The 27,315-nt window shown below is 43.7% G+C and overlaps 1 protein-coding gene across 14 annotated transcripts in view; it reads right to left on the bottom strand.

Annotated features, from left to right (window-relative positions):
* Window positions 1-27,315, bottom strand: part of DZIP1L (DAZ interacting zinc finger protein 1 like) — a 97,886-nt gene that overhangs the window by 32,108 nt on the left and 38,463 nt on the right. For 6 of the 14 annotated variants that reach the window (XR_010111659.1, XR_010111658.1, XR_010111657.1 and 3 more), the window contains 4 exons: window positions 21,457-21,649; window positions 17,965-18,181; window positions 17,345-17,514; window positions 14,442-14,581 (listed from right to left, as the gene is read on the bottom strand). Coding sequence is in view for 11 of the 14 variants with exons in the window: in XM_063602948.1 (XP_063459018.1) it covers window positions 14,442-14,581; window positions 17,345-17,514; window positions 17,965-18,181; window positions 21,457-21,649 (720 nt within the window). In the remaining 3 variants the exon portion in view is untranslated. Of the gene's footprint in view, window positions 1-9,802; window positions 14,582-17,344; window positions 17,515-17,964; window positions 18,182-21,456; window positions 21,650-27,315 lie in introns of those variants that run through there. The other 8 variants (XM_063602945.1, XM_063602947.1, XM_063602944.1 and 5 more) reach the window with 2 other exon arrangements.

Below are 27,315 nucleotides of genomic sequence, written 5' to 3' on the forward strand. Positions count from 1 at the left end.
ATTTTGTTTCTGCTATACATTAGCCACAAAAGAACTAATTCTAAAGCAAAAAAAAAAAAAGACAATTATGTGAAAAACGGCTCGGAACCATGAAATAGATGCTGATTATAAATATAGGCTTCAGGCATTATGAAATGAGGCAGCTCTAAATTTTCAAAGAACAAAGAAAAAGCAAGAGGATTTTCTAAATATCAAAAAGACTTTCAGGTTATAATTAGTAAATTGACTAACCTTTTTAAAGGTAAAAGTGAATTTCTAAAGCCTGCAGCATTCATGGAATTATATATGCTGTAAGTCTAGAGGACTGACTCTGCCAGCCTCCTCACTTCACAGATGAGAAAACAAAAGGTTCCATGACTTTCCCAAGGTCATAAAACAAGTTTGTGGCTGCTAGAATTTTAATTGGAGCTCCTGTCCTCCATCTTCAGTTTCTTTCACCCATTCTACAATGGAAGCTACTTTCACAAATAGGCAACAATGTTCAGATTACTTGCATAAATATATGGAGATGGTGTTTGTGGAGGTGGTGGTAGTGATGGTGGTGGTGGTAAGAGGGTGGTAATAATGGTAATAGGGGTAGTAGAGGTGGTGGTAATAGCTATGGTGGTGGAGGTGGAAGTGGTTGTGGTGGAGGTGGTGGTAGAGGTAGTGATGGTGGTAATGGAGTGATGGTAGTGATGGTGGTAGATGTGGAGGTGTTAGTGGTAGTGGTGGAGGTGGTGGTTGTGGTGGTGGTGGTGGTTGTGGTGGTGGTAGAGGTAGTGATGGTGATAATGGAGTGATGGTAGTGATGGTGGTAGATGTGGAGGTGGAAGTGGTTGTGGTGGAGGTGGTGGTTGTGGTGGTGGTAGAGGTGGTGATGGTGGTAATGGAGTGATGGTAGTGATGGTGGTAGATGTGGAGGTGTTAGTGGTAGTGGTGGAGGTGGTGGTTGTGGTGGTGGTGGTGGTAGTGAAATGATGGTAGTGATGGTGGAGGTGGAGGTGGTAGTGGAGGTGATGGTGGTGGTAGAGGTGGTGATCGTGGTAATGGAGTGATGGTAGTGATGGTGGTGGTGGAGGTGGAGGTGGTAGTGGTGGAGGTGGTGGTTGTGGTGGTGGTAGAGGTGGTGATGGTGGTAGTGGAGTGATGGTAGTGATGGTGGTGGATGTGGAGGTGGAGGAGGTAGTGGTGGTGATGATGGTGGTGGAGGTGGAGGTGGTAGTGATGATGGCAGAGATAATGAAAATTGCGGTGGGGCCAGGCACAGTGGTGCACACCTATAATCCTAGCACCTTGGGAAGCTCAGATGGGAGGATTACTTGACCCCAGGAGTTCAAGACCAGCCTGGGCAACATAGGGAGACCCCCATCTCTATAAAAAATAAAAAATTATCTGGATCTGTGGTCCCTGCTACTCAGGAGGCTGGGGCAGGAGGAGGATCTCTTGAGCCTGGGAGGTTGAGGCTGCAGTGAGCTGTGATTGCACTACCGCACTCTAGCCTGGGTAACAGAGCAAGACCCTGTTTCAAAAAAAAAAGGAAAGAAAAGAAAAGAAAGAAAGAAAATAAATAGTGGTGGTATGCATATGTGCGGGGAAGTTGAGGAGTGAGGAATAGTTCAAGGGCAGTTCAAGGGCATGTCAGCCAAAGCTCAGATTCAGTTAAGAGTGAATATATATAAGAAACTGGTGGAATGAGGAAAAGGATTCAGCCGGTATAGACAAATCAATTAGATGTATCCATAAACAAAATGACAGAAATGGTACAGCAGCTGAGGAAGCAACAGGGTCATAAGGACCTTTCAGTGTGGGATTGCCATGCATGCTGGATATTTCCAGGCTGCGGAAAAGCTCCTAATAGTGAGGCTCCTTGAGTGCAGGTACAGGTTGTGAAGCCCATCAATATTTGTTGATTGCCTTTTCTGTGCAAGGACCTCAGCTGGGCCGTGGCAACACAAGGGTATGCAGGAAAGCAAGAGAGGCCACACCCTGTCCTGCTCCATTTTCTCTCTTTAAATGTTGGGGGTTTTGTGTTTTGTTTTGTTTTTTAATCACGGGAGAGTTGCCTGGATGAATAAGACAATTCATCAAGTCCTGCCAAACCATGAGTGGTGGTGCAGGCTGGAGGAGCCCCACTTATTTCTTACAGTGAAGTTAGCCTGTCATTAAAAAGTGCCTGTGTAGCCATTCACTTTGTGGCCCACAGTGCCACCGTGTGGAAGGCACCTGTTGGCTGGACATGCACAAAATAAAACCGAAGCAGTGGCAGCTTTTAAACCAACCCATCACCTTCACTCAGGGAACCCAAAGCACTCCCTCCATGTGACTATTATGCTCAATTTACCAAAGAAAAGGCCGTTGGATCTGTGGGTTCAATGAACCCTTAGTGATCAGCTATGTGGTCTAAGTTCTCACTGATCTCCTCTCTAAGATCCCTGATTGAGGTCAGAATCACAGAATCAATGGGCACTTCTCTATTCTTTCATACCAATCATTTGATCCATTGCACTGATAGTTTATTGAGTACAAAATGCAGCTTCCTCTTCCACAAAAGCCTAACAATGGTCAGCTATTGCCAATGGAAGAACAATTCAGCTCATCGCATCTTTTCTGGATCAGGTCCTTATATTCCCCCCCACCGCCCCCAAGCTTTACTTAAAGTCCTCTCTATCCCTTTGAAACATTTTTCTTTCTGGCTCCCTGCTTAGGTTAGCTCTTCTCGCTTGTCTTGTCATTAGGTGGAATAATACATGAAGACACTCCTGGCACAATTACTGCCTTGGAATTGGCCCAGTTCAGCTTATCAGATGATGAGTGTCTGCTATGGGCAGATGCAAGTGATATAAGCATCAGAGACACCTCCTTCCCAAAGAACTTAACACATGTTAGTGTCTCCACTGGCAGCTCTGTTTTCTGTCGACTATGCTAAACGTTGAGCCTGCATCTTTACATCCAGCAGGGAGATAGGCTTGCAACCTTTCGTAACAGACACAAGCATGAACACAGAGGTAGAGAAGGCCACACAGGTGCAGGACAATTCCTTCCACATCCTTTCCACCTAAGCCTGGAGAGGACTTAGCGGACCTTCGCAGCTCCCCTCAGAAACTGGCAGTGAGGCCAAGCATGGTGGCTCACACCTGTAATCCCAGCACTTTGGGAGGCCGAGGCAGGTGGATCACCTGAAGTCAGGAGTTCAAGACCAGCCTGGCCAGCATGGTAAAACCCCATCTCTACTAAAAATACAAAAATTAACTGGGCATGGTGGCGCATGCCTGTAATCCTAGCTACTCAGGAGGCTGAGGCAGGAGAATCACTTGAACACAGGAGGCAGAAGTTGCAGTCAGCCGAGATCAGGCCACTGCACTCCAGCCTGTGCAACAGAGTGAGACTCCATCTCAAAAAAAAAAAAAAAAAGAAAGAAAGAAAGAAGAAACTGGCAATGAGAGACACGGGGAAGAGAAGAAAAGTGCAGAATCACACTTGATGCTCTGTTGATTTTAGAGGTTACTTTACTTAGATTCCCTAAAAGCCTAGAATTTGGTTATAGCATGTGAGTCAGCTTATTATAAATATGTAATTCACTTTGGATTTTCTAAAGCTGAAAATGGTCTTCATCTTTATCTCAGTTACACACCACTACTAGGTTCCAGCCACAAGACCAGAGCATCTTCTACTTCCTAAATTGTGGGCTCAGGTTTTCAGGTGATAAAAACCTGTTTCAGGTTGTCACTATAAACCTATTATACATTTCCAATCAATGTCATCCCTATATGTATAAGTTCAGGACATTCTTCAGTTTACCTCAGAAAATATAGCTAATTAAATTTTCCCTTTTTATATTGAACCATGCAGTCATGGAAGGCAAGAGCTGGTATGGTCCAAAGACACAAAGCAGTGCAGCAGCTCCCAAGTGCTAGGCTGTAGGCCAGAGCTGGTCCATTGCTAAATTTTCATTTGTCTAAGACAAAGTATGGGGCCAATTGTCCATTCTTGGAGAGTCTTATCTTCTTACTCTTCTGGTATTAAAGTGTCCTTTATAAAATGATGGTGATTGTTGCATACTTTATGTGCTGACTTGGCAAAATAAAAGTTAGCAACCTTGGGTCAACTGCAAAACTTTTTGTTAACAGCCTATAGCACAATGCTACCTCACACTACCAGGGACTATACTCCTGCACTACAGAGAACTAGCCTAATGAGAATCCAGAACAGGAAGAATTGCGAGAAATGAGACTTTCTGCTTAGAAGTATTCAGAAGATGCCCACAACTAAGGTTCAAGACTCAACTTCAAAGAAGATTTCTAATTAGAATTCATGAAGGCACCTACCCATCAGAGCATTCCATGCGTTCATCCATATGTGGAGATTGGGATGGCCTCACAAGAATGTGACGTAATTTCAAATTTGAAAAATAGCCAATATAAAATTCTAAAAGAGAAAAATAATCCGAGTATCTATGTCTTGCAAGATGGTAAAACATATGATAAAATTTCCATGACTAAGAATAGCTCACTGTTAGAACCAATAAATGGATTCAGCAAAGTTAAAGGATACAAAATCAACACACAAAAATCAGTTGCATTTCTATACATTAATAATGAACAATCTGAAAAAGAAATTAAGAAAACAATCCCACTTATAATAACATCAAAAAGAATAAGATAATAATACACCAAACCAAGCAAACAAAAGATTTGTACACTAAAAACTTCAAAACATTGCTGGAAAAAATTAAAGAAGACACCAATAAATGGAAACACATCATGTGATCATGGATTGAAAGACTTAGTATTGTTAAGATGTAAATACTACCCAAAATAATCTACAAATGTGATGCAATCTCTATCAAAATCCCAACATTTTTTGCAGGAATAGCAAAATCTATCCTAAAATTCATATGGAATCTCAAGGGACCCTGAATAGCCAAAACAATCTTGAAAAAGAAAAACAAAACTGAAGGTCTCATGCTTCCTGATTTCAAAATTTATGACAAAGCTATAATAATCAAAATAGTGTAGTACTAGTATAAAGACAGACATGTAGACCCATGGAGTAGAATAGAGACCCCAGAAATAAAAATTGCATATATGGTCACATGATTTTCAACAAGGGTGTTAAGACCATTCAATGGGAAAAGGACAGTCTCTTCAACACATGGTGTTAGGAACACTTGATATCCATGTCCGGAATAGCGAAATTTGACCTCCCCCTCCCCACCTTATAACATATACAAAATTTAACTGGATCAAATACCTAAATATAAGACCTAAAGCTATAAAACTCTTGGAAGAAAAGATAGGGAGAAATATTCACAACATTGGATTTGGCAAGGATTTCTTGGAGATGACACCAAAACACAGGCAATAAAAGTAAAAATAGATAAACGTGACTACATAAAAATTGAAAATTCTGCATCAAAACACAAAATGAACAGAGTAAAAGACAACCTATAAAATGAGAGAAAACCATTTGCAAATCATATCTAACCCCACAATATATAAAGCTCCTATAACTCAACAACAAAAAACCCAAATAACCCAATTTTAAAATAAGCAAAGTACTTGGATAAACATCTCTTCAAAGAAGATACACAAATGGCCAACAAGCATATAAAAAGATGCTCAACATCACAAATCATTAGGGAAATGCAAATCAAAACTGCAATGAGATATTATTTCACATCCATTAGGATGGCTGATATTTTTTTAAAAACAGAAAATAACAAGTGTCAGCAAAGATGGGGAGAAATAGGAACATTTGTGCATTGTCAGTGGGAAAATAAAATGGAAAACAGTATACAGGTTCCTGAAAAATAAAAAAATAGACTATATGATTACTATATGATCCAGTAATTCCACTCTGGGTATATATCCAAAAAAGTTAAAAATAGGATCCTGGAGAAATATTTGCACAGCTGTGTTTATAGCAGCACTATTCACAATAGTCAAGATGTGGGAGCAACCCAAGTGTCAACAGACAAATGGATTCTTTTAATGATATATATTCATACAATGGAATATTATTTAATCTTAAAAAGGAAATTGTGACACACACTGCAACATGGATAAACCTTGATGACATTACGCTAAGTGAAATAAGATAGTCACAAAAAGACAAATACTGTATGATACTACCATATATGGTACATACAGTAGTCAAAATCAGAAATAGAAAGTAGAATGGTGGTTGCCTGCAACTGGGTGGGGGGAGATAGGGAATTGTTTAATGGGTATAAAGTTTCTGTTGGGGAAGACGAAAAAGTTCTGGAAATTGGTTGCACAAGAGTGTTCATATACTCAACACCACCGAACAATACAGTTAGAGGTGGTTAAGATGATAAATTTTATGGGTTATTTTACCACAATTAAAAATGAATTTTTAAAAACAAAACTGTGCAATACCAGAATAGTAACGGAATAGTCAGATTAATGGAATATACAGAAAGTCCAGGAATAGACTAACCACATACAATAATTTACATTTGATGAAGCAGGTATTTTTTAAGTGAAGAAAGGATGAATTGTCAAGTAATGCTGCTGAGACGACTGGTTAATTGTAAAAATAAAATAGATTCCTAACTTACTGCTAACACCCCTCAAAAAATCCGGATATATTAAATATTCAAAATTTTAAAACTTTTTAAACTAGTAAAAGAAAATATAGATGAACATGTAGAAGTCTTAGAATGGAAAAGACCTTCCTAATTATGACACCAAAAGCAGAAATTACAAAGTAAAACACTGATTAATTAGACAGCTACAACTTAAAATCTCTTTATAGCAAAGAACTCCATGAACATAATTAAAAGACAAATGATTGACTAGAAAGGAGAAAAAGTAACATATATAATAAAGGACTAATATTTTCAATATATTAAAAACTCTTAAGAGCAATAAGACACAAATTACACAATAAAAATGCAGTCTAAAAATCAAAAGTAAAATAAGGCATTCAGTAGCATAACCACAGAAAAGAACTACAAGTGACTTTAAAACACAGTAACTTTAAAGAACTACAATGACTTTAAAACACATTCCAAGTAGGATCTACCTTAAGGACAAAAACAACTCCAAAAAAGTTAATAATAAATTTTAAATTGTTTTCAGTATTCATACAATAAGCAATAGGGTGGGTATTGTTATGTCTATGACTATGATTGTGATGTTAACAGCCAGGATTTTTGGTATGGAAGAAACGCGATATACATGTTAGGTCAACGAGATAAAGTAAAACTTCTGTAGTCAGGAATTTGAATAGGGAATATCAACATGAACTCACAATATTTTTATTGTATTTCCTATCTCTGTGCACTGAAAGATCTTAGAAACACTAAGTCCAGTAGTGATAGGCACTCCTAGCACCCAGATGTCTATAAATATAACTTGCTTCTAAAAGAAACCAGGTTTCCCCCAGATAAATTACTAATTTTAGGTCTGGGACAAGAAAGGTATGCAATGAGCCTGGAAGGAAGCTATCGGACTACTAAGGTCATATCAAAATCATTCGAGAACCAAATTAAAGAGGCACCCAAAGACAGGACAATCTCAGCGTTAATAAGGATAATAGTACAAAGGATTTAAACAAATCAAATATATTTAAATCTATAAGGTTGTATGGCACCTATTGAAGATACTAGGAAGCTCATTCATTATTCTGAAAAAAGAAAGACTTGAGCCTTTAGCTGCTTTACCTGTATGAACTGCACCTCAGAGCAACCAGACAGTTTGATGTGGAGAATTCCTCTTTACAGAAGTTTTCCAGCTAGTAAATGTCAAAGGAATAACAAACAGACTATTAAACTTTAGAGATCTTTAATTAATAGATGGGGCTGGGCGCAGTGGCTCACACCTGTAATCCCAGCACTTTGGGATGCCGAGGAGGGCGAATCACAAGGTCAGGAGTTCAAGACCAGCCTGGCCAATATGGTGAAACCCCATCTCTACTAAAAATACAAAAAATTAGCTGGGCATAGTGGTGGGCGCCTGTAATCCCAGCTACTGGGGAGGCTGAGGCAGAAGAATCACTTGAACCCGGGAGGCGGAGGTTGCAGTGAGCCGAGATCGCACCACTGCACTCCAGCCCAGGTGACAGTGCAAGACTCTGTCTCAAAAAAAAAAAAAAAAAAATGTATTTAGGCAATGGTCATCAATGTCTATCACCAATGCCATCACCAACATCACGAGAAAGGAGAAAAAGATATTCTGTGTCTCCTGATGGAGATGCACAAAACCACCAATGAAGAGTCCTGCCAAAACACAAAAAAGTAGTCAAAGCTGAACCTGATCAAGTATTTAGCTCTAACTACAAATTTACAGATAGTTCAGGAGAAAGAGGAATACATTAAATGCCACCACAGTAATCAATCAGCAAAACCCAGACTGTGGGGAATTCCACAAGACGAACAATCTGATTTATTCAGCAACAGCAAAAATAATAAAAATCATGGGGAAGGAAAAGGGAAAGGAAGAGAGGAAAGGAGGGAAGAAGGGAAGACAGGAAAGAGGGGAAAATGAAAGAGGAATCTATAGGTTAAAAAAGACAAATATGTGTAGTAAAATAGAGGAACTGTAGACAGAGAATTGATATTTGATGACATTTAGAAAAAAAGTACTGATTTTTGTTGTAGTGTGATGGTGGTACAATGGTTATTTTTGAAAAGGAAGTACCTTTTAGAGACACATACAGAAATGTTTGTAGACATAATGATATTATTTGGAATAATATGTAATATTACATGTATATTACTTGGAATAATATGCAGTATCATATTAAAACATACAATATTATTTGGCGAAAGATATACAGGAAACAAGATTCTCTATGGGTTGATAATTGTTAAAACTGAGTAATAGGAACACCAAGGTCATTACACAATTCTATTTTTATATATGCTTGAAATTTTTCATAATAAAGAGATAAAGAAAACAGCAACAAGAAAAGTGAACTACAGGCAACTCATAAAAGAAGAAATAGCAACAACCAACATGAAAAAGAAATAAAAAATAATTTTACTTTAGAAGAAATCTTAAAAATGCAAGTTTCTTAAAAGGTGAGGTTTCATTTTTCACGTATCACGTGGCCAAAACATTGAAAGATTAATGATATCCCTGGTAGCAAGGGAATGCAAAAACTAGCTTTCTTGTGTGCTCCAAACACTAGTAGACTAAATTGGCTCCAGTTTTCTGGAAAGCATTTGGCAATATGTAACAAAAGTACATGGGGAAAGGAGCTAGAGTTCCAGGGCCAGGCTGCCAAAGTCAGATTGCAGTCACACCACTCACTGGTGGCAGGACCCAAAACAAGTTTCTTAGCTGCTGTGTACCTCAATTCCTAGCCCATGAAATGCATGTACTATAATAGTGGCACCCATCTCAAGGGCTGCTGTGAGGCTAAATCATAATATTCGTACCAAACTTGGACCAGTGCCTGGCATATGGTGCTGGCTTTCATTATTATGTTGGCCCAGCAACCTCACTTCTAAGAATTTATTTTAAGGAAATCTTAATCAAGTGCACAAAGACACATATACACATTTTTTTAATCACTTCATGATTTATAAAATGCAAAAAGTAGAAATGTCTGGTTAAAAAAATTTTTGTAATCTTTGCCTGGAATACGAGGTGGCCATTATATATAACTGTCTTATATTTATACGTACTGACATGTACATGTGTACTGATATAAAGACATTTGTAATCTGTTTTCCAGGAGAAAATCAAGCTAGAGAAGAATATAGTTGAACCCTAGGAAGGAGTTTTTTTTTTCACCAGTGCATGTACATCTAGATGTTAACAATAATTGACTGAATTTGTGGGTTATATTCTTTTTGATTATCTGTATTTTCTAATTTTTCTGTATCAACCTTATCATTTGTCTAATTTTTAAATGATCTGTTACATACGTTCCACAGTTCTGGCAAATCTTGTGCTGGTTAATTTTAGTTCAATTTAATGAGCAAGAGATACCTGGACAGCTGTGAAGCATTACTTCTGAGTAGGTCTGAGAAGGTGCTTCCAGAAGAGATTAGCATTTGAATCAGTAAACTGAGTGAGGAAAATCTGCCCTCTCCCATTGTGGGGGACACCATCCAATCTGCTGCCGGCCTATATAGAAAGGCTTTCTCTCTGGAGTTGGGACACCCAGCTTCTGTCCTTGGATGTCAGAACTCCAGGTTCTCAGGCCCCAGGACCTGCACCAACAGTCCCAGGTTCTCCGGCTTTCGGATATAGACTGAGCCACTCTACCAGCTTCCTTCGTTCTCCAGTTTGCAGACAGCCTATGCCGTGATCACGTGAGCTAATTCCCTTAATAAATCCCCTGTCATTTATTAGGGAAACTGGCTAATAAATACCCATAAGTATCTATCTATCTATATATCCTACTAGTTCTGTTTCTATTGAGACCTAATACAACTTACTAAAGAATTTTAAAATATATTTGAAAATGGGAAGGGGTGAACACAGCATAGAAACACCAAAGTAATATGTTAGTCAAACCCTCCAAAGTAGATAGAAAAACCCATTTAGAAACATACAACGTAATGATGAACATTCAAGAACAGAGACATTCTCATTGATAATCATCACCAGTGCGTGCACACAAGTCCAAACACATTTACTGTTTACATTTGCATTCCCCCAAAAGTGGAGCTAGAAACAAGGACTTGGGTGCAGATTAATTTACCTCAGAGGTGCTCATAAGAGAAAGAAGTAAGGGAGTGAGAAAAATGAAACAGAAAAGAGGAAGGCCAATGAACTATGCATTAATAATAGTAACTGCATACTAGTGAGAACTAGCACTCAATCCCACAAGGGACTCTGAGAAACCGTGCAGAATAAAACTCAGAGGTGCCCCACAGAAGCACAGGAAGCCTGGAGCAATTACTCATCAACTCCCATCCCATCAAGATTGTGGGCTGATCTGGTAGCCTCAGCTCTCCAGCTCTCCTGAGCTTCCTTATTGAGCAGCTTCCTTTGTACCACAACACCCTCAGCCTGCCCCCTCCCCCAGCTGCCCTACTCCACCACCAGACCCCTTTTGCTCCCTGCAGTGTGTTTCCTCCATCACCTTCCTACGAGAACTTCAAGGCCTCTCCAGATGTCAGGACCACCCAAAGGTCAAAGGAAGTCTGGGTGAGGTGGAGGTGGTAATAGATGAAACAAGATTGACCTTGAGTTGAGTTGATAATATTTGAAGCCCAGTGATGAGCACATGGGTTCATCACACTATTCCCTTTACTCATATATGTGTTTGAAACTTTCCATAACAAAAAGTTAAAAATAGATCTTTGCTGTGTCAGGGATGGAGGTTCTTTGCTAGGTCTCCCTTTCAGGAAAAAAAAAAAAAAATGCCACTCAACCAGGAGAAATGAAATTGACTGACAGGTTCACTCCAAGGTTCACTCCAGCTTTCAAGTCAAGGTCTCATTCAGTCTGGGCCACCCCAGCCAATGGCCAAGTGCAGTGCAGGCATGAGAGCCTGGCCGTTTCTGCACAATGCGGACTCCCAAGTGGGCAGTTCTTGCTCAGGAACTCCCCACTGGGTCAGTGGAGACCTTTTCAACCCCACATCAATGCCCTGAGTTCTCCTGGCTCCTCCAGCTTCCTTCTCTCTTTCTGTTCACAGTGGTCAGGTGTGCATTGCAGTCTGCGGCCTTTCCCCACTGGATCCTACCTCCACCTCCTTTTCTTTCCCAAGTGCAGCTCCTCAATAACTCCATCTTGGCAACCATGTCCCAAAAGACCTAAACTGACACAATTAAGATGCAGTTGCTTCCTTCCCTCCCAACCCTCTGAAAGCTCCAAAAATAATGAAATACATACCAGAGTTAAAAACATTGTACTATATTTAAATGTTTGCATATAATATATTAATGTTTTTCACACTAAAAATATACAATGGCTATGTATAAAACCTGATTTTGGAAATAATATCAAAAATTACACGTGTGGTCCTTTGGGGATACAAGGTCCAGCCAAGTGGCCCTCCTCCCTTCCCACCCATGAGTAGGCCTGCCACATACCACAACCCTGGGAAACTCTCCAGGATCACCCAGGCTGGGATAGATGGCCTCTCATATGCTCCCCATAACACCCTGTTCTCTGTCACTAGATTACTACCCTGTGCTGGCACTGGCTGTAGACATTCTGCCCCAGCCTCTGCTTGCACCCTAACTCAGTAGTGAGAGGCTAGAGAGCCTGGCGCAGAGTAGGTAGGCACTCAGTAAATAATTTTGGATCAATCACTGAATGACTGACTGAGGCATATGTCCCCAAAAGGACCCCAGATAGGAACCATCTCCACAGTGTTCCTGCAGTTTTATAAAAGGCTTGGGAAAAGAGAGCTAGTGACTCTTTTCAGTCTTGGGGGGATGTGGAGGTAGAGGAAGAAAACTACCTGGAGGTTCTATTTTAACCCTTTCTCAAGCCTGGGGACCTAGGGGCTCCTAGTCAGGCACCTGTGGCCCTCTACAGCAGGGCCCCTCACAGGTCAGGAGGGATGAGATCATATCCATTCCCTGCACTGCTTCTCTCCAAGAGGATGATCTCTTGGTTGTTTGTGAAGACAAGAGGCCCAGCAGCCTCTTCTGTTGGAGTGGACCTGAGCTGGCCCCAGCCAGGCTAACCCTCTAGCCAGCTAGCTTCTGGGGTGAATCACCAGGCAGGGACCCTGGGTTGGCCAGAGCTCTGTGGACCAGTGCCAAACTTCTCTGGGAGCTTTGAGCGAGACAAGGGCTTGGGTTTCTCTCTCTGGTCCAGGTCCAGAGGAAGATCTTCCAAGGAGGAGATCTCCAAGTCACTCTCATCTTCAGAAAGCTGCAGGGGGTAAAGGGGAGAAGAAAATGCATTTTGATAAGGGAGGAGGGTGGCTGAGAGCTAAGCACATTGCAGGATGGGAATGCAGAATGGAAATGGGGACAAATGCAGACTGGGAAGAAAGCAATAGGGAGATGCTACTCCTCCTGACTTCTCAAGTCTTCCTGCCTTTGAGAACCTGCTTTAGTGACCTGGGATCAGGATGATTTCAAATACCCCTGAAATTCTACTAACCAAACCCAGGCAAGTGCCTTGGAAAGGCCTATGTGCAGAGAAGGTTGCTCTCACTTTCACTTCAACTTTGGGCAGATTTTTAACTCCCTCTTGGACAGAGCCAGAAGCCCAGAAACTCGACTGTTCCAAGTTCGCGAGCTGAATGCACTGTGGGCTAATGACCCGCCTCCTCTCAGACAGGTTCCCTCAGGTCTGGTAAACATCCTGACTGAAGGAGCATGAGAGGAGCTTGGGAGCAACAGGAGTCCTTCAGCCTGGAAGGGTCTGCACTGCAGCCAGCAGGGCAGCTCAGAGTCGGCCAAGGGACCAGGTCACCCCCTGACCACAGCCACCTGCGTAGCAGCCAAGGCTTTCCCCTCTGGAGTCCTCAGTGCCCCTGCTGGCCACCTGGGCTTTGATACAAGCCATCCTATGCATCTTCTCCAGGAATGTAAGGCCGACCAATCAGAACCCATGCAGGGTGCAGGGCAGCAAGCATGCTCTGAGCAGCGCCTCAATCTGTTTGGGGCTGTTGGTGCTCTTTCACAATTTGGAAAAAGGAACAAGTTATTTCTTTTCAATCATTTGGATGCATTACTCACAAACATACAGGAGCTGTGTGATAAACCAAACACACCGTGGTAAAGAGCAGGGAGTGCTATCAAAAACCAAAGAATGGTTGCCCACCACTTGAAATTTTGAAGCAATAGCACTGATTATCCCAGGATGCACCTTTTTGATACAGAAAGGTGAGAAAGGAGTGTGAAGTAAAGGGAGCTCTAAAGTTTTCTGCTTGAAAAATAACAGCAGTGTGCAAGTTGTTCCCTGATGGAGGAGAGACGGGCAGTGAGGAGGGTCTGATGATGCCGGGGAAGCCCAACATCTGAGCTCTAAGTCTGAAAATCTGATGGTGGCTACAGTCTGAGGCAAGGCTCAGGTTTCTAAAACAGAGGTATCTAAATATTCCCATCTTGTGCTGTTACCGACTCTGATGTGCTATGCGAGGCCACTCCAGTACCACCCTTGGGGGAGTCCGCTCCACACACATATTGTGTTAGGGTCCATGGCAGAGTGAGGGACTGGGGAGGAGCCCACTGTGGGATGAGACCGGGCTGGAAGAGCAGCTGCTGCAGGATGCCAGACACAGAGTCAGCTCCGAGGCTCTCCGAGAGGCAGGAGATGGGACAATCAAAACTTACTGAGCATTGCTTATATAATGAACCAAAAGGCTTTTTAATGTTAACTTGGATACAAGTATTCCAAACTGGCCATCTCTCCATGTGCACAGGGGCAGAGGGAGGTCACCCGCAATGTCCCACTAGGGCAAAGGATGACACTTGCTGGGCCCTCCCCAACCTTCACCCCAGGCCCCCTAAACTCAGAGCTGGTTCTGTAGAGAATTCCAGAGTAAACTCTAAGCATCCTACATCCTACCTGAGGCTTCCTTCCTGGTGTGGCAGCCCTCTGTGGCCTAGCATTGGGCATAAAAAACAGACTGACCCCTCCAGCAGGCTTCTTTGCTGGAGCTTCTAGCTGCTTCTCCAGGTTTTTGACCATCGACTGCACCAGTGTTCCTGGAAGGTGAAAAAGTGGCTGTGTCAGTGGGAGAAGCCTAGAAAATGAACATCTCAGTTTTGTGGCTCATGTCCAGGCTCCAGTGTGGATAGAGGGAATGAGCGGAAGGGCCAGGAGGAAGAAGGCTGAGCAACCACAAAAAAGGAGACAGAGAAGGCCAGGCCAACGGGTACCCAGTGAACAGAGGCTTGGCATATTCTGAAAATGTGACTGTGCAAACTTAATGACATGGCTAGTGACAGAGGCTTAGGAAGCTGTGCTTCCCTCTAATGAGAGGCTGAGGCAGGACCTCTGCTCAGTGTGGGGAATGAACTGTATCACTAACATGCAGTTAGTTCCTCAACATCTTTATACAGAGACAAGAAGAAATATCATAAAGATTAGCACAGGAGGACCACAGGCAAGAATGACTTTCTGCAAAGTCCATGCAGGAAGCAGGAGCTAAGCAGTGACAGAGATCATCAAATAGATCCCTGATGCCTGGCACACCAAGGTGATGTATGAACCTCAGGAATGACCAGGAAGCAGGAAGCTAACTACAGCCTTCTACGATTCAAATGAAATCAAGGTCTGAGCAGACTTTTGGAGCTACAACAGCCCTTGGCTCATTGATTCATTCAAGAAATGTTTGTTAAGGGCCTACGATGTAGCAGGCACTGTTTCTTTGCCCTCTCATTAATCACCTTGTCCAAATACCTCATTTTATAACAAAGGATCCGAAACCACCTGCACAAGGACAAGCAGGTAGTAAGTGGCAGAGCCAGGACTTTCTCTGAAGATTCCTAACACCCAGTCCCAAGACCTTGCCACCCTATTGCCCTTGCCTGGTGGGCATCAATACTTCTCCAAAGATCTGTTTCTGGTGAATTCTGATGGACTGGCAGGCTTGGCTTATGCTGTAAACATGGCCAAGTACTGCAGAGTCTATTAAGAGCAAGAAATTTGCAGACCACAAGCCTAGCCTGACATCCCAGAGTTTCTACTTACTGACCTTGGAAAGACAAAACTCTAAATTCCATATTCTTTAACACAGCCTTGGCTAGAAAATACAACTGAAGCCAGAAGCTACAGGCCTCAGTTGGCAGTTTTATAGGAAAATCTTGAAAGAATGGGAGTAGACAGTTGTTTTGAAAAGAAGGATGCTCAACTAGTCATTGCAACCTGTTAGATAGAAAATAATACGTTTAACGAATATTTTCATTCCAGTTACCATGACAGTTAGCTCAGGTCTCTACAATGCCCTTTCCACCAACAAGTTGAATTTCTAAGTCTCTTGGCTGAAAAGCGCAAAGAGCTTTCCTGTATGATGAAACAGGCTGCGTGGCCCAAAGGCAGCCTGCTATAAAGGTTGACTGTGGCTGCCTCCTCTGTCTCAAGCTTTGCTGGGAAGCCACATTTTTCACAATTGAGTTGTTGCAAAAAGTTATGTGTGTTACACTCTATGTGTTCTTGAAAACTATATTTGTCAAAATGTTCATGGTAGGGAACTGTTTTCCCTTCAAGTTGTAACTGAGGTTTACCTTGGAGGCTACTTTGACCACTGTGATATTTAACTCTATGACCACCAACTCTTGATCTGGTGCTAATGAACTCAAACAGCATTAAAGACTATGGGGATATTCTTAACATTGGGAACACAGCTAAAGGCAGCTGTTTCTGGGGGGAAAAATGGTTTACAAGTAAATAAATAAACAGTGACTCTAACACATTAACTTCGAAAACATCATACAGAATCTCAACTTGCCATGACATCGTTCTGTGGTCTTGGGCCAGTCATAATGTCTATGAGGCTTAGTTTCAACTTCTGTCACGATGTGTGTGGCTCAGCCTTCCCTCATCAGTGCTGTGAGGAGTAAATGAGGAGACTTGTGCGAAGAGATCCACACAGAGCTGAGCACGTGGTGAGCACCCAGAAACACCAACATAGAGGGGAGAGCCTTCTCTCACACGCCTCGAGCTTCCACAGAAGAAGGAACTTCTGCTCTACTCACCGAGATGGACAAGGATAGGAGAAACACCCTCCCAGTTTCTTCCCCACATACTACCCTCTCTCACAGAAGAAGCCAAGCAGAGGGGTGGGCCTACAACACACCCTGGGCCACGGCACACCTGAAGGAGGGCCGCTGATCCAGAAGACAGTGTCAGCTCTTTCTCTCGGACCCTCCCCGCCCCTGTGGCTGGGGTTGGAGCCTGGCTGGAGTGTACCCTACAGCTGCCTGTTTAAGGGCCTGCACACTCAGGGTCTGCTTTGCAAACCCAGCCCTGCACACAAGTAAGATTGGGATCTGGATTTGGGGAGGCTGGAGGGGCCCCCACTTTGGCCTCAAGTGCAGGTTGTTCCTCTAATCCAGCCCTAACAGGAAGCCTATGCCTCAGGCATTCCTAGGCCCTGTCACCACTACTAGAGCGAGGCTTTGATCTCCCGTAGCTGGCCACAGTGTTTACTCTCTACTGGAAAGAACATGGAGGAGAAAAGGGGTGAGTGGCTCCCTTCAACCTCCCACAGTTAACAATTTAATGACAAAACAAGGGGTAAAAGTAAACCTTGCTCAAACTCTAGCTTTCTCCTGATATCTCTGCTATCCCACAAAAAAATATCTGAGGCAAAGGAGGCCCATCCTTTCCAAGCCAAATAGAGAAAGAGATGTCAAATAAGAAAGCCTAAAGGAAGCTAAAGGGTGTTGCTGGAGCCTTGAGAAATCTGGGCTGGAGAAGGGCTACACCGGTGGTCCCAGCCCACTCACCCGAAGGTGGCAGCTCACCTGAGCCCTGGCCAGGGGGCTGGGCATTCTCCTCCAAGGTCTCTGTGTCAGACCAGTCCCAGTCATCCTCGGGCCGGGGCACCATCCTGGAAGGAACTTTTGGGGGCTGTAGAGACACACGCTGCACAAGGTCTCCCTCTGAGTCCTCTTCAGAACTGAACGGGGGCGTGCTGCCACGAGGAGGAGAAGAAATGAGGGATGCATGGGCCAGAAAGAAAATTTCAAAAGCCAAACTTCATCATGCTTCAAGCTGGTTTGGTTTGCTCAGGGCCAGCCCTGCTCCCTCCCTCAGGCCCAGAAGACAGCCAGGAGACCCCTGGAGTGCAGCAGCCACACCAGTATCTCCCTTAGTAGAGCCCTGCCCATCTGAGGATCCAGCCCCTCTGGAGGGGGAACGGGCTTGGGGGAGGAGATGGGTAAGGGGAGGGTGGGTTTGTCTTGGCTGGGAGCACAGGTTCTCAAGTCCAGAGCTCAGACTGGACCCCACCTGAGGCACCTTCTATTCACATGTGTCTGCCCCCCTCCTATCTGCAGAAGCCTGGAGGGAGCCCAGAACAGGACTGCCTGAATCCAGGAGCCACCACTGCAGGTGGGGTGAGAGGGCAGAGTCTGGGGCTCACCTCATCCCGGGCCCCGAGGAAGGAGGGGTGCTGGAGGGTCCATGCAGTCCGGGGCGTGGAGCGGGGGCAGACACCTGGGTCAGGCTGGAGCCATGGCTGCCATGGCTCTGACGAGTTGGTGGGGGTGGCTCTGCCGGTGTGGATGGCAAGGCCACCTGCAGGGTCCTGGTCTTTGGCTGGGCCTCTCTGGTGACCAGTGTGCTCTGCTGGCTTTTGACTGGAAACACAGAAAGGAATGATTTTTGGAGTACACCCATGCTGGATCTCAAGCCTAAGAGGAGGGAGAAAGCGGCTCCAACACCCTGGAAATGAACAATTACTCCCTCTCCGTGCTGTAATAACCACAGCAGATTTCATGACTGCTGCCAAATCAGGTGTTCTGCTGGCCAGATTCGAGGCTAGGACCACAGTTCCACAGTTTCATCAGAGACCAGGAGAGCAGCTGGGTGCTCCAGGGTCGTGTTGTCATTACAGAAGACCAGCAGGAGTCCGCGGGCCTGAAGAGGGGCTCAGTAGTCCTAGATGGACTTCACCAAGGCCGCTACCCTCTCCCCAACCCACGCTACAGCCACTGCACTGCAGGCAGTCCTGCAGGAAGACCCCGCTGCCACCAGAGGTCGCCGCAGGACTGCATGAACCATCAAGATCCATTCAAACCTCCTCCCAAATGCAGTCTGGGGCAAGGCAGTACCAAGGCAGGCAATTGGACACAGCCCCTCTGTTTTCCAAATTGCATCAAGACCTATACCCACAAGAGCGGTCCCGGATCAGCAAGTTTTTGTGGGAAGAGAAGAGAGAGAGTGCATCACAGGGAGTCAGACATGTGTGGATTGGGTCACAATGTAAAATGAGTTTCTTACAGTAATTCAAGATCAGAAAATGTTTGAAATATAGTTGACCCTGAAACAACGTGGGGTTGAACAGCCATGGGTCCACTTATACATGGATTTTCTTCCGACTCTGCCACCCGTGAGACAGCAAGAGCAACCCCTCCTCTTCCTCCTCCTCTTCAGCCTACTCAACACAAAGATAACAAGGATGAAGTCCTTTATGATGATCCACTTCCCCTTAATGAATAGTAAACATATTTGCTCTTCCTTGTGATTTTCTTAATAACATGTTCTTTTCTCGAGCTTACTTTATTATAATAATACAGCTTATAATTCATATAACATACAAAATGTGTGTTAATAGTCCATGTTGTCAGTAAGACTTCTGGTCAACAGTAGGCTATGAGTAGTTAAGTTTTGGGGCAGTCAAAAGTTACACGCAAATTTTCAACTGCATGGGGGGTTGGCGCCCCTGACCCCTGCATTGTTCAAGGGCCAGCTATGCACTGCTCTCAGTGAATGTGTCTACTCAGAAGTGGAGCTTCCAGGAAAGAGTGAACTGAAGAGAAGGGGAAGACAAAGACAAGCCTGCTGGGGGAAAATAACAATAGCTTCCCATGACTGTGTACCAGATACTAAGAAAAGCACTTTACATACAACCACTTGGCCCCCGAGCATCTTCAGAGGCTATCATTTTCCCTACAGAGGCTTGCCCTCAGCTCCACGGAAGAAAGTGGTGAATGCAAACCCAGGTTGTCTGTCTGCCCCAATCTTGGACCCTCACCGCTACTTCCCACAGCCTTGCCCAGGCCACAGAAGAGGCAGGGTCCAAGCAGAAATGGGAGGTGAGCATTAAGACAGCACTTGTGGGACCCAGGAAAAGAATAAAGGTGCAGAGCTGGAAGGAAAGGTCTACAAAATGCCACAAAAACACAGCGCTCATCTCACAACTCAGTAACATCTCCAGAGAAGGCAGAACCCCAGGGCCAGGGAAAGGGAAGGCTGCGAAGGGGGCTCTCCCTCCTGGCTTTTTTACTACAGGAACAAAGGTGTGTGGGAGTGGGTGGGGCGTAGCACCTAGAAGGAGCAAGATACCTTTGCTTTCTCTTGGAAGCCAGCATTCCGAGGGTTTTTCCATTCATCCTCCCCAAGCCCCTGTCCCCTCCCTCCTCTGAGCTCCCACCACCCCCATGCTTGGCTCCATCACATCACCTGGTCCTGGCTGGTTTCCCAGGTGAGGTGGAAGGCCCTGGCACAGAGTCAACCTCAGCAAGTACTGTACTAAATGAATGAGTGGGCGAATGAATGAATGAACATTTGACTGAATGAGCAAAAGGATATACGTTTAAATTGGAGCATAAAAGGCAAATTGGCAACCAGGGCAAATACCCTTCTGTCTGAGATTTCTATGCAAGATAAAAACCGTCCTTTCCTTAGAGATTTTAAGACCAGAAGTTTAAACTAAATATTATAGTTTCCCAGGTCATCAATACATTTTTTACCATATTTTCATGCCAAAATGACAATGCTTTCAAACACAAAATACCTGCTTGATACTTGTCCAAGTAATAATTTCCATGAGCTCACAGGATTGCTATGTTAGTGTTATTTTCTTCTAATTCACATGAGGAAAAATAAAAATAAGTTATAAAATGATTGGTTGATGTAGCAACTAAAATCATCTCTCATATCCTCAGAGATACGTGGGCCATACTCTGCAAAATTTTTTTGCATGAAGAGCTCAGATTGGTTCTTCCTGGACACAGGAGATACAGAACTGGCCTCCTTCTGGCCGCATGTGTCCCTGACTGAGGAGACAAAGTAAAAGGAGCAGGACAGCAACCTGCATGAGCAGACCAGACCCACTGAAGCCCTCCCCAGAGCCTCTCACCACAGCAGCCCAGGGCCTCTTGGAACCCTCTAGAAACAGGGGGCTCTCAAACCTGGGAACACAAATACACTTGCTCCGTAAGAATAGACTCAAGGGTCCTGGTCCACAGAATTTCGTGTTCCACCAGAACCACAGGGTCTTCTCTTGTCATGACCCCCAGAGCATGGACAAATGGTAAAGTAGCAGCTATGACCTGGCCCAAGGAACCAACTATGAGCTCTGAGAATTCATCTGCGTGCAGAACTGGCCCAGCCTCTCATGCTCTCCCATGGCCAGAGCAGGGGCTATCTGAGCTCTGCAGAAGTTTACATTCGATTGATATTTGCCTCCACCTGCAGCTTCAATGCTCCCAGGCCTCTGCCTGCCTCCCCAGGCTGGCATGCCTGGTGTGTAGAGCCAGAAACTGAATAGGCTGCTCTCTGTTGAAGAGACACTCAACTGTGGTCGCAACAAGCCAAACAGAATGAAGGTGCTAAGGGAGGCAGCATGTCTGCACAGGGACAGTTCAGGCTGACAACAGGCTCCAGCTCCGGCTCTCCTCCAACTTCCCCGAGTGACCCTGGACAAATGCCACCACTCCACCCCAGATCCTATTTCCTCAACAGAGAACTTCTGGATTCAGTCCCCTGTAAGGACCCTACCAGCTCAGCCCTTCAGAGAAGTGCCCCGAATGGGGGACACAGACTATACCCTCCTCATGTGCAAACAAGTTTTGGCAAGAATGGGACCCTTACAGGTCACAGCCCTGAGCGAGCCCTCTCCCCAGTGTACCTGAAGGCTGCCCGTCTGGCTGGGACACCACAGCGCCATTCTCCTGTCTCTCCTTCGCTCTGCTGGTGACTTCCTTGACAAGCTTTCCCCTCAGACTCAGAAATTCAGAAAACTTCCGGGCCTTCTGCTCCCGCTGGACTCTCAGCAGGGATTCCAGGTGTCTGAGAGTCTGAATCGAGATTCCCTTCGCATCCTAGAGGAGACAGGAGTTCACCTTTACAGAGAGAGGCTACCCTTCTTCTCCTTCCCCTAAGCCTCTCACACCTGCTGCTGCTGGCCTGGGAGTCTGTGATCAGTGCCTGGTGCTTTTCTTGCAGGACTGGGGGGCATGAAATGAGGATTAGAGAAGGGTAAGCAGTGGCTTCAAAGTTGCTGAAAGTGCAATGGTTCAGGGTTTGGGAGCCCCATCAAAATGTGCACAGCAGGATAATGCAAAGGACTGTGTCACAATTCTGACCACATCATAGCATAAGGGACTTCGTTGGAACATGCTTTTCTACCATCTGACTGAATCCTAGGATAAGAGACCACGGCTTGCTCATTTTTGTACTCCCAATTACTATTATTATGCCAAACACACTGTCCATGGCTAACAATGTTTAAAAAACTAAACTGCTGTAAACACAATCCAAGTACCCTTTCAAGACCTATTGGAAGTTGCTCGAGCTTTTGACGTCCACCCAGAGCCCATGGGAGAGTCCAGGGAGGCATCTGAATCCAAGATGAGGATTCATGCAAGGGTAGAAAGGAATGTCTTAATCAAATCTGAATATAGGGCCAAAGTTAGAGTAGTCAGTAGTTGAAAACAATCAAAGTAGTGACCATTCTTCCTAAAATAACCCTAGTTGTCTATTTTTTTTTTCTAACTTACTCTACACAAACAGTATTCCAATAGTGTAATGCTTGGCTAATTTAATAATAGGTGTGTTTTTATTTAATAATAGATTTCATTGGTGCTTCTAATAATAACATACGTGTTCTGGTTAAGCACAATGGCATTCAAATACTAGTTGGAGAGAGAATCCATAGACCCTGTAAAGGAACTGGATCACTGCTGCAGACTCCCTGAGATGCCGAAAACCTGAGTCTGCTTGCTTTCTCAATGGGGAGGTTTGTGGTCTGGGGCAAGTTCCCAGCCCTGGTCACTGGCTGCTTGGAAATAGACTTGCTCCTGTTGGTGAGGCACAGTGCGAGTGAGACCGGACTTTAGGACCGCAGGCTGCGTGGAGACGGGCTGAGGCCTGTGACTGCCAGATTTCCCCCACTTCCCTGGCGACCTGTATGACTCAGCAGAGGCAGCCATAATCCCCCTGGGAATATAACTCCATTGGACTGGGAATCACACCCTCATCCCCAACAGTAGCTGCAGCAAGCCCCACCCAAGGAGAGGCTGAGCTCAGACATGTCTATCCCTGGCCCCACCTGGTGGTCTTCCTGCACCTGCCCTGGTAGCTGAAGACAAAGGTCATAATCCCTTAGGAGCTGTATGGCCCTGCCCACCGCCTGAGAAACCTGAATACTTAACCAGGTGTCCCTAGGGCAAGTAGGCAAGTATGCATCCTCCCTATAGGACCACAGTTTGAAAGCACCACCTCCTAGCTGGAGGCCAACAAACACAAAACCAATGCACTAAACAAACGAAAAGAAAAAACAAGGACCCTCAAGAGTCCACTTCACTCCCCTACTACCTCCACTGGAGCAGGTGCTGGAATAGTATCCACGGCTGCAAGACCTGAAGATGGATCACATCACAGGACTCTTTGCAGACACTCCCCAGTACCAGCCTGTAACTCTACTGGGTGGCTAGACCCAGAAGATCAAAAACAATCACTACAGTTCAGCTCTCAGGAAGCCCCATTCCTCGGGGAAGGGGGAGAGTACTATATCAAGGGAGCACCCCATAGGACAGAAGCATCTGAACAGCAGCTCTTGAATCCCAGATCTTCCCTCTAACATAGTCTACCCAAATGAGAAGGAGCCAGAAAAACAATTCTGGTAATATGACAAGACAAGGTTCTTTAACACCCCCAAAAATCATACCAGCTCACCAGCAATGGATCCAAACCAAGACGAATCTCTGAATTGCCAGAAAAAGAATTCAGAAGGTCAATTATTAAGCTAATCAAGGAGGGACCAAAGAAAGGTGAAGCCCACCTTAAAGAAATAAAAAATGTGATACAAGAGATGAAAGGAAAATTTTTTAGTGAAATAGATAGCATAAATAAAAAGTTATCACAACTTCTGGAAATCAAAAACACACTTAGAGAAATGCAAAATACACTGAAAAGTCTCAGCAATAGAATCAAACAAGCAGAAGAAAGAACTTCAGAGCTCAAAGACAAGGCTTTCGAATTAACACAATCCATCGAAGACAAAAAAGAATTTTAAAAAAATGAACAAAGTCTCCAAGAAGCTTGGGACCGTGTTAAACATCCAAACCTAAGAATAATCGTTATTCCCAAGGAAGAAGACAAATCTAAAAGCTTGAAAACATCTTCGAGGGAATAATTGAGGAAAACTTCCCCAGCCTTGCTAGAGACCTAGGCATTCAAATACAAGAAGCTCAAAGAACACCTGAGAAATTCATTGCAAAAAGATCATCACCTAAGCACATAGTCAACCGGTTATCTAAAGTCAAGATGAAGGAAAGAATCATAAGAGCTGTGAGGCAAAAGCACCAGGTAACCTATAAAGGAACACCTCTCAGATTAACAGCAGATTTCTCAGCAGAAACCCTACAATCTAGAAGGGATTGGGGTCCTATTCTTTAGCTTCCTTAAACAAAACAATTATCAGCCAAGAATTTTGTATCCAGTGAAACTAAGCTTCATAAATGAAAGAAAGATACAGTCTTTTCCAGACAAACAAATGCTGAGAGAATCCGCCACTACCAAGCCAGCACTACAAGAACTGCTAAAAGGATCTCTAAATCTTTTTTTTTTTAATTTTTTTTATTATACTTTAAGTTTTAGGGTACATGTGCACAACATGCAGGTTTGTTACATATGTATACAGAAACAAATCCATGAAATACAACAAAACAGAACCTCCTTAAAGCATAAATCTCATAGGACCTATACAACAATAATACACGAAAAAAAAAAGGCAAGGTATTCAGGCAACAAATAGCACAATGAATAGAATAGTACCTCATATCTCAATACTAACATTGAATGTAAATGGCCTAAATATTCCACTTAAAAGATACAGAATGGCAGAATGGATATGAATTCACCAACCAAGTTTCTGCTGTCTTCAGAAGACTCACCTAAACTCACATTAGGACTCACATAAACTTAAGGTAAAGGGGCGGAAAAAAAACATTCCATGCAAATGGATACCAAAAGCGAGCAGGAGTAGCTATTCTTATAGCAGACAAAACAAACTTTAAAGCAACAGCAGTTAAAAAAGACAAACAGGGACATTATATAATGATAAAAGGACTAGTCTAACAGGAAAATATCACAATTCTAAATATATATGCACCTAACACTGGAGCTTCCAAATTTATAATACAATTGCTACTAGACCTAAGAAACGAGATAGACAGCAACACAATAATAGTGGCGGATTTCAAGACTGCACTGACAGCACTAGACAGGTCATCAAGACAGAAAGTCAACAAAGAAACAACAGACTTAAACTATAACCTAGAACAAATAGACTTAACAGATATTTACAGAACATTCTACCCAACAACTGCAGAATATATATTCTATTCATCAGCACAGAATGGAACATTCTCCAAGATAGACCAGATGATAGGCCACAAAACAAGTCTCAGTAAACTTAAGAAAATCGGAATTATATCAAGCACTCTCTCAGATCACAGTGGAATAAAATTGGAAATCAACTCCAAAAGAAACCCTCAAAACCATGCAAATACATGGAAATTAAATAACCTGTTCCTGAATAATCGTTGGGTCAACAACAAAATCAAGATGGAAACTTAAAAGTTCTTTGACTGAACAATAATAGTGACACAACCTATCAAAACCTCTGGGATACAGCAAGAGCAGTGCTAAGAGGAAAGTTCATGGCATTAAATGCTTACATCAAAAAGTCTGCGGCCTGGCGCAGTGGCTCACGCCTGTAATCTCAGCACTTTGGGAGGCCGAGGTGGGTGGATCAGGAATTCGAGACCATCCTGGCCAACATGGTGAAACCCCGTCTCTACTAAAAATACAAAAAAATTTAGCTGGGTGGGGTGGCACGTGCCTGTAATCCCAGCTACTCAGGAAGCTAAGGCAGGAAAATCCCTTGAACCAGGGAGTCGGAGGTTGCAGTGAGCCGAGATCGCACCACTGCACTCCAGCCTGGTGACAGAGCGAGATTCATCTCAAAAAAAAAAAAAAAAGGGCTGAAAGAGCACAAATAGATAATCTAAGGTCACACCTCATGGAACTGGAGAAACAAGAATAATCCAAACCCAAGGAGACAATGGATCAGGACGAGTGGCTGAGGAGTGGGCCCAGAAGCCTTGGGTAGCAGCACTGGAGGTCCTAAGGACTCCAGACTGTCCTTAAATGAGGAGAGAGCTTCCCAGAGTGGCGATGGTCAGCATCACTAATTACCAGGAAAATGCAAATCAAAACCACAATGTGATACCACCTCACTCCTACAAGAATGGCCATAATCAAAAAATCAAAAATTAATAGATGTTGACATGGATGTGGTGAAAAGGGAACACTTTTACACTGTTGGTGGGAATGTAAACTAGTACAACCCCTATGGAAAAGTGTGGAGATTCCTTAAAGAACTAAAAGGAGATCTACCGTTTGATCCAGCAATCCCACTACTGCGTATCTACACTGAGGAAAAGAAGTCATTACATGAAAAAGATACTTACACATGCATGTTTATAGCAGCACAATTTGCAATTGCAAAAATGTGGAACCAGCCTAAATGCCCATCAATCAATGAGTGGATAAAGAAACTGATATATATACATACCATGGAATACTACTCAGCCCTAAAAAGGAACAAAATGATGGCATTTGCTGCAACCTGGATGGAATTGGAGACTATTATTCTAAGTGAACTTAGGAATGGAAAACCAAACATCGTATGTTCTCACTCCTATGTGGGAGCTAAGCTCTGAGGACACAAAGGCATAAGAATGGTACATTGGACTTTGGGGATTTGGGGGAAAGGGCATGGGGGGGGCGAGGGATAAAAGGCTACACACTGGGTACAGTGTATACTGTTCACGTGATGGGTGCACCAAAATCTCAGAAATTACCACCAAAGAACTTATTCATGTAACCAACCACCACCTGTTCCCCAAAAACCCACTGAAATAAAAAAAATTAAATTTCAGATATTTTATCTGAAAATAAAATATACATGCATACATGTATATACATACATATATGTAACTGCTAAAAATCTATAGGAAAATATAAGTTATTACTTCTCAAAAAAAAAAATAATTGGTGTCAGACACAGCTTTCAGTGATGCCCACACACAGCCACCTGCTGAGTGGACACAGCCACATGTACCACAGATGATGGGCTTGCAGATGGATACTTACCCAAGGGGGGACCTATCCACAGGCCAGATTGACCCAATTAAATTCCCTCTAGCAAAAAATTTAGAGACACAGAGGGAAGTAACCAATGAGTGGAGAACACTGAGCAATCAGGACTCAGGGTAGCATCACCAGCCAAATAGGGCCAGTCTTGAGAAGCTGCTGGAGAAACAGAGGAAAGATATCACACTGCCGCTGTGAAGTGAGAAAGGCGTGCAGATGCCAGAGGAGCCCGGGCTGCCACAAGTGAGATGAATGAGCTCACAATGCAAAGAACAATCGATCATTTGTCTGTCTGAGAACACTTAGTGTCTAAATCGTAGGTATC

The sequence above is a fragment of the Pan paniscus genome, chromosome 2 (genome assembly GCF_029289425.2).
Source record: "Pan paniscus chromosome 2, NHGRI_mPanPan1-v2.0_pri, whole genome shotgun sequence".
Classification (NCBI taxonomy): Eukaryota; Metazoa; Chordata; class Mammalia; order Primates; family Hominidae; genus Pan; species Pan paniscus.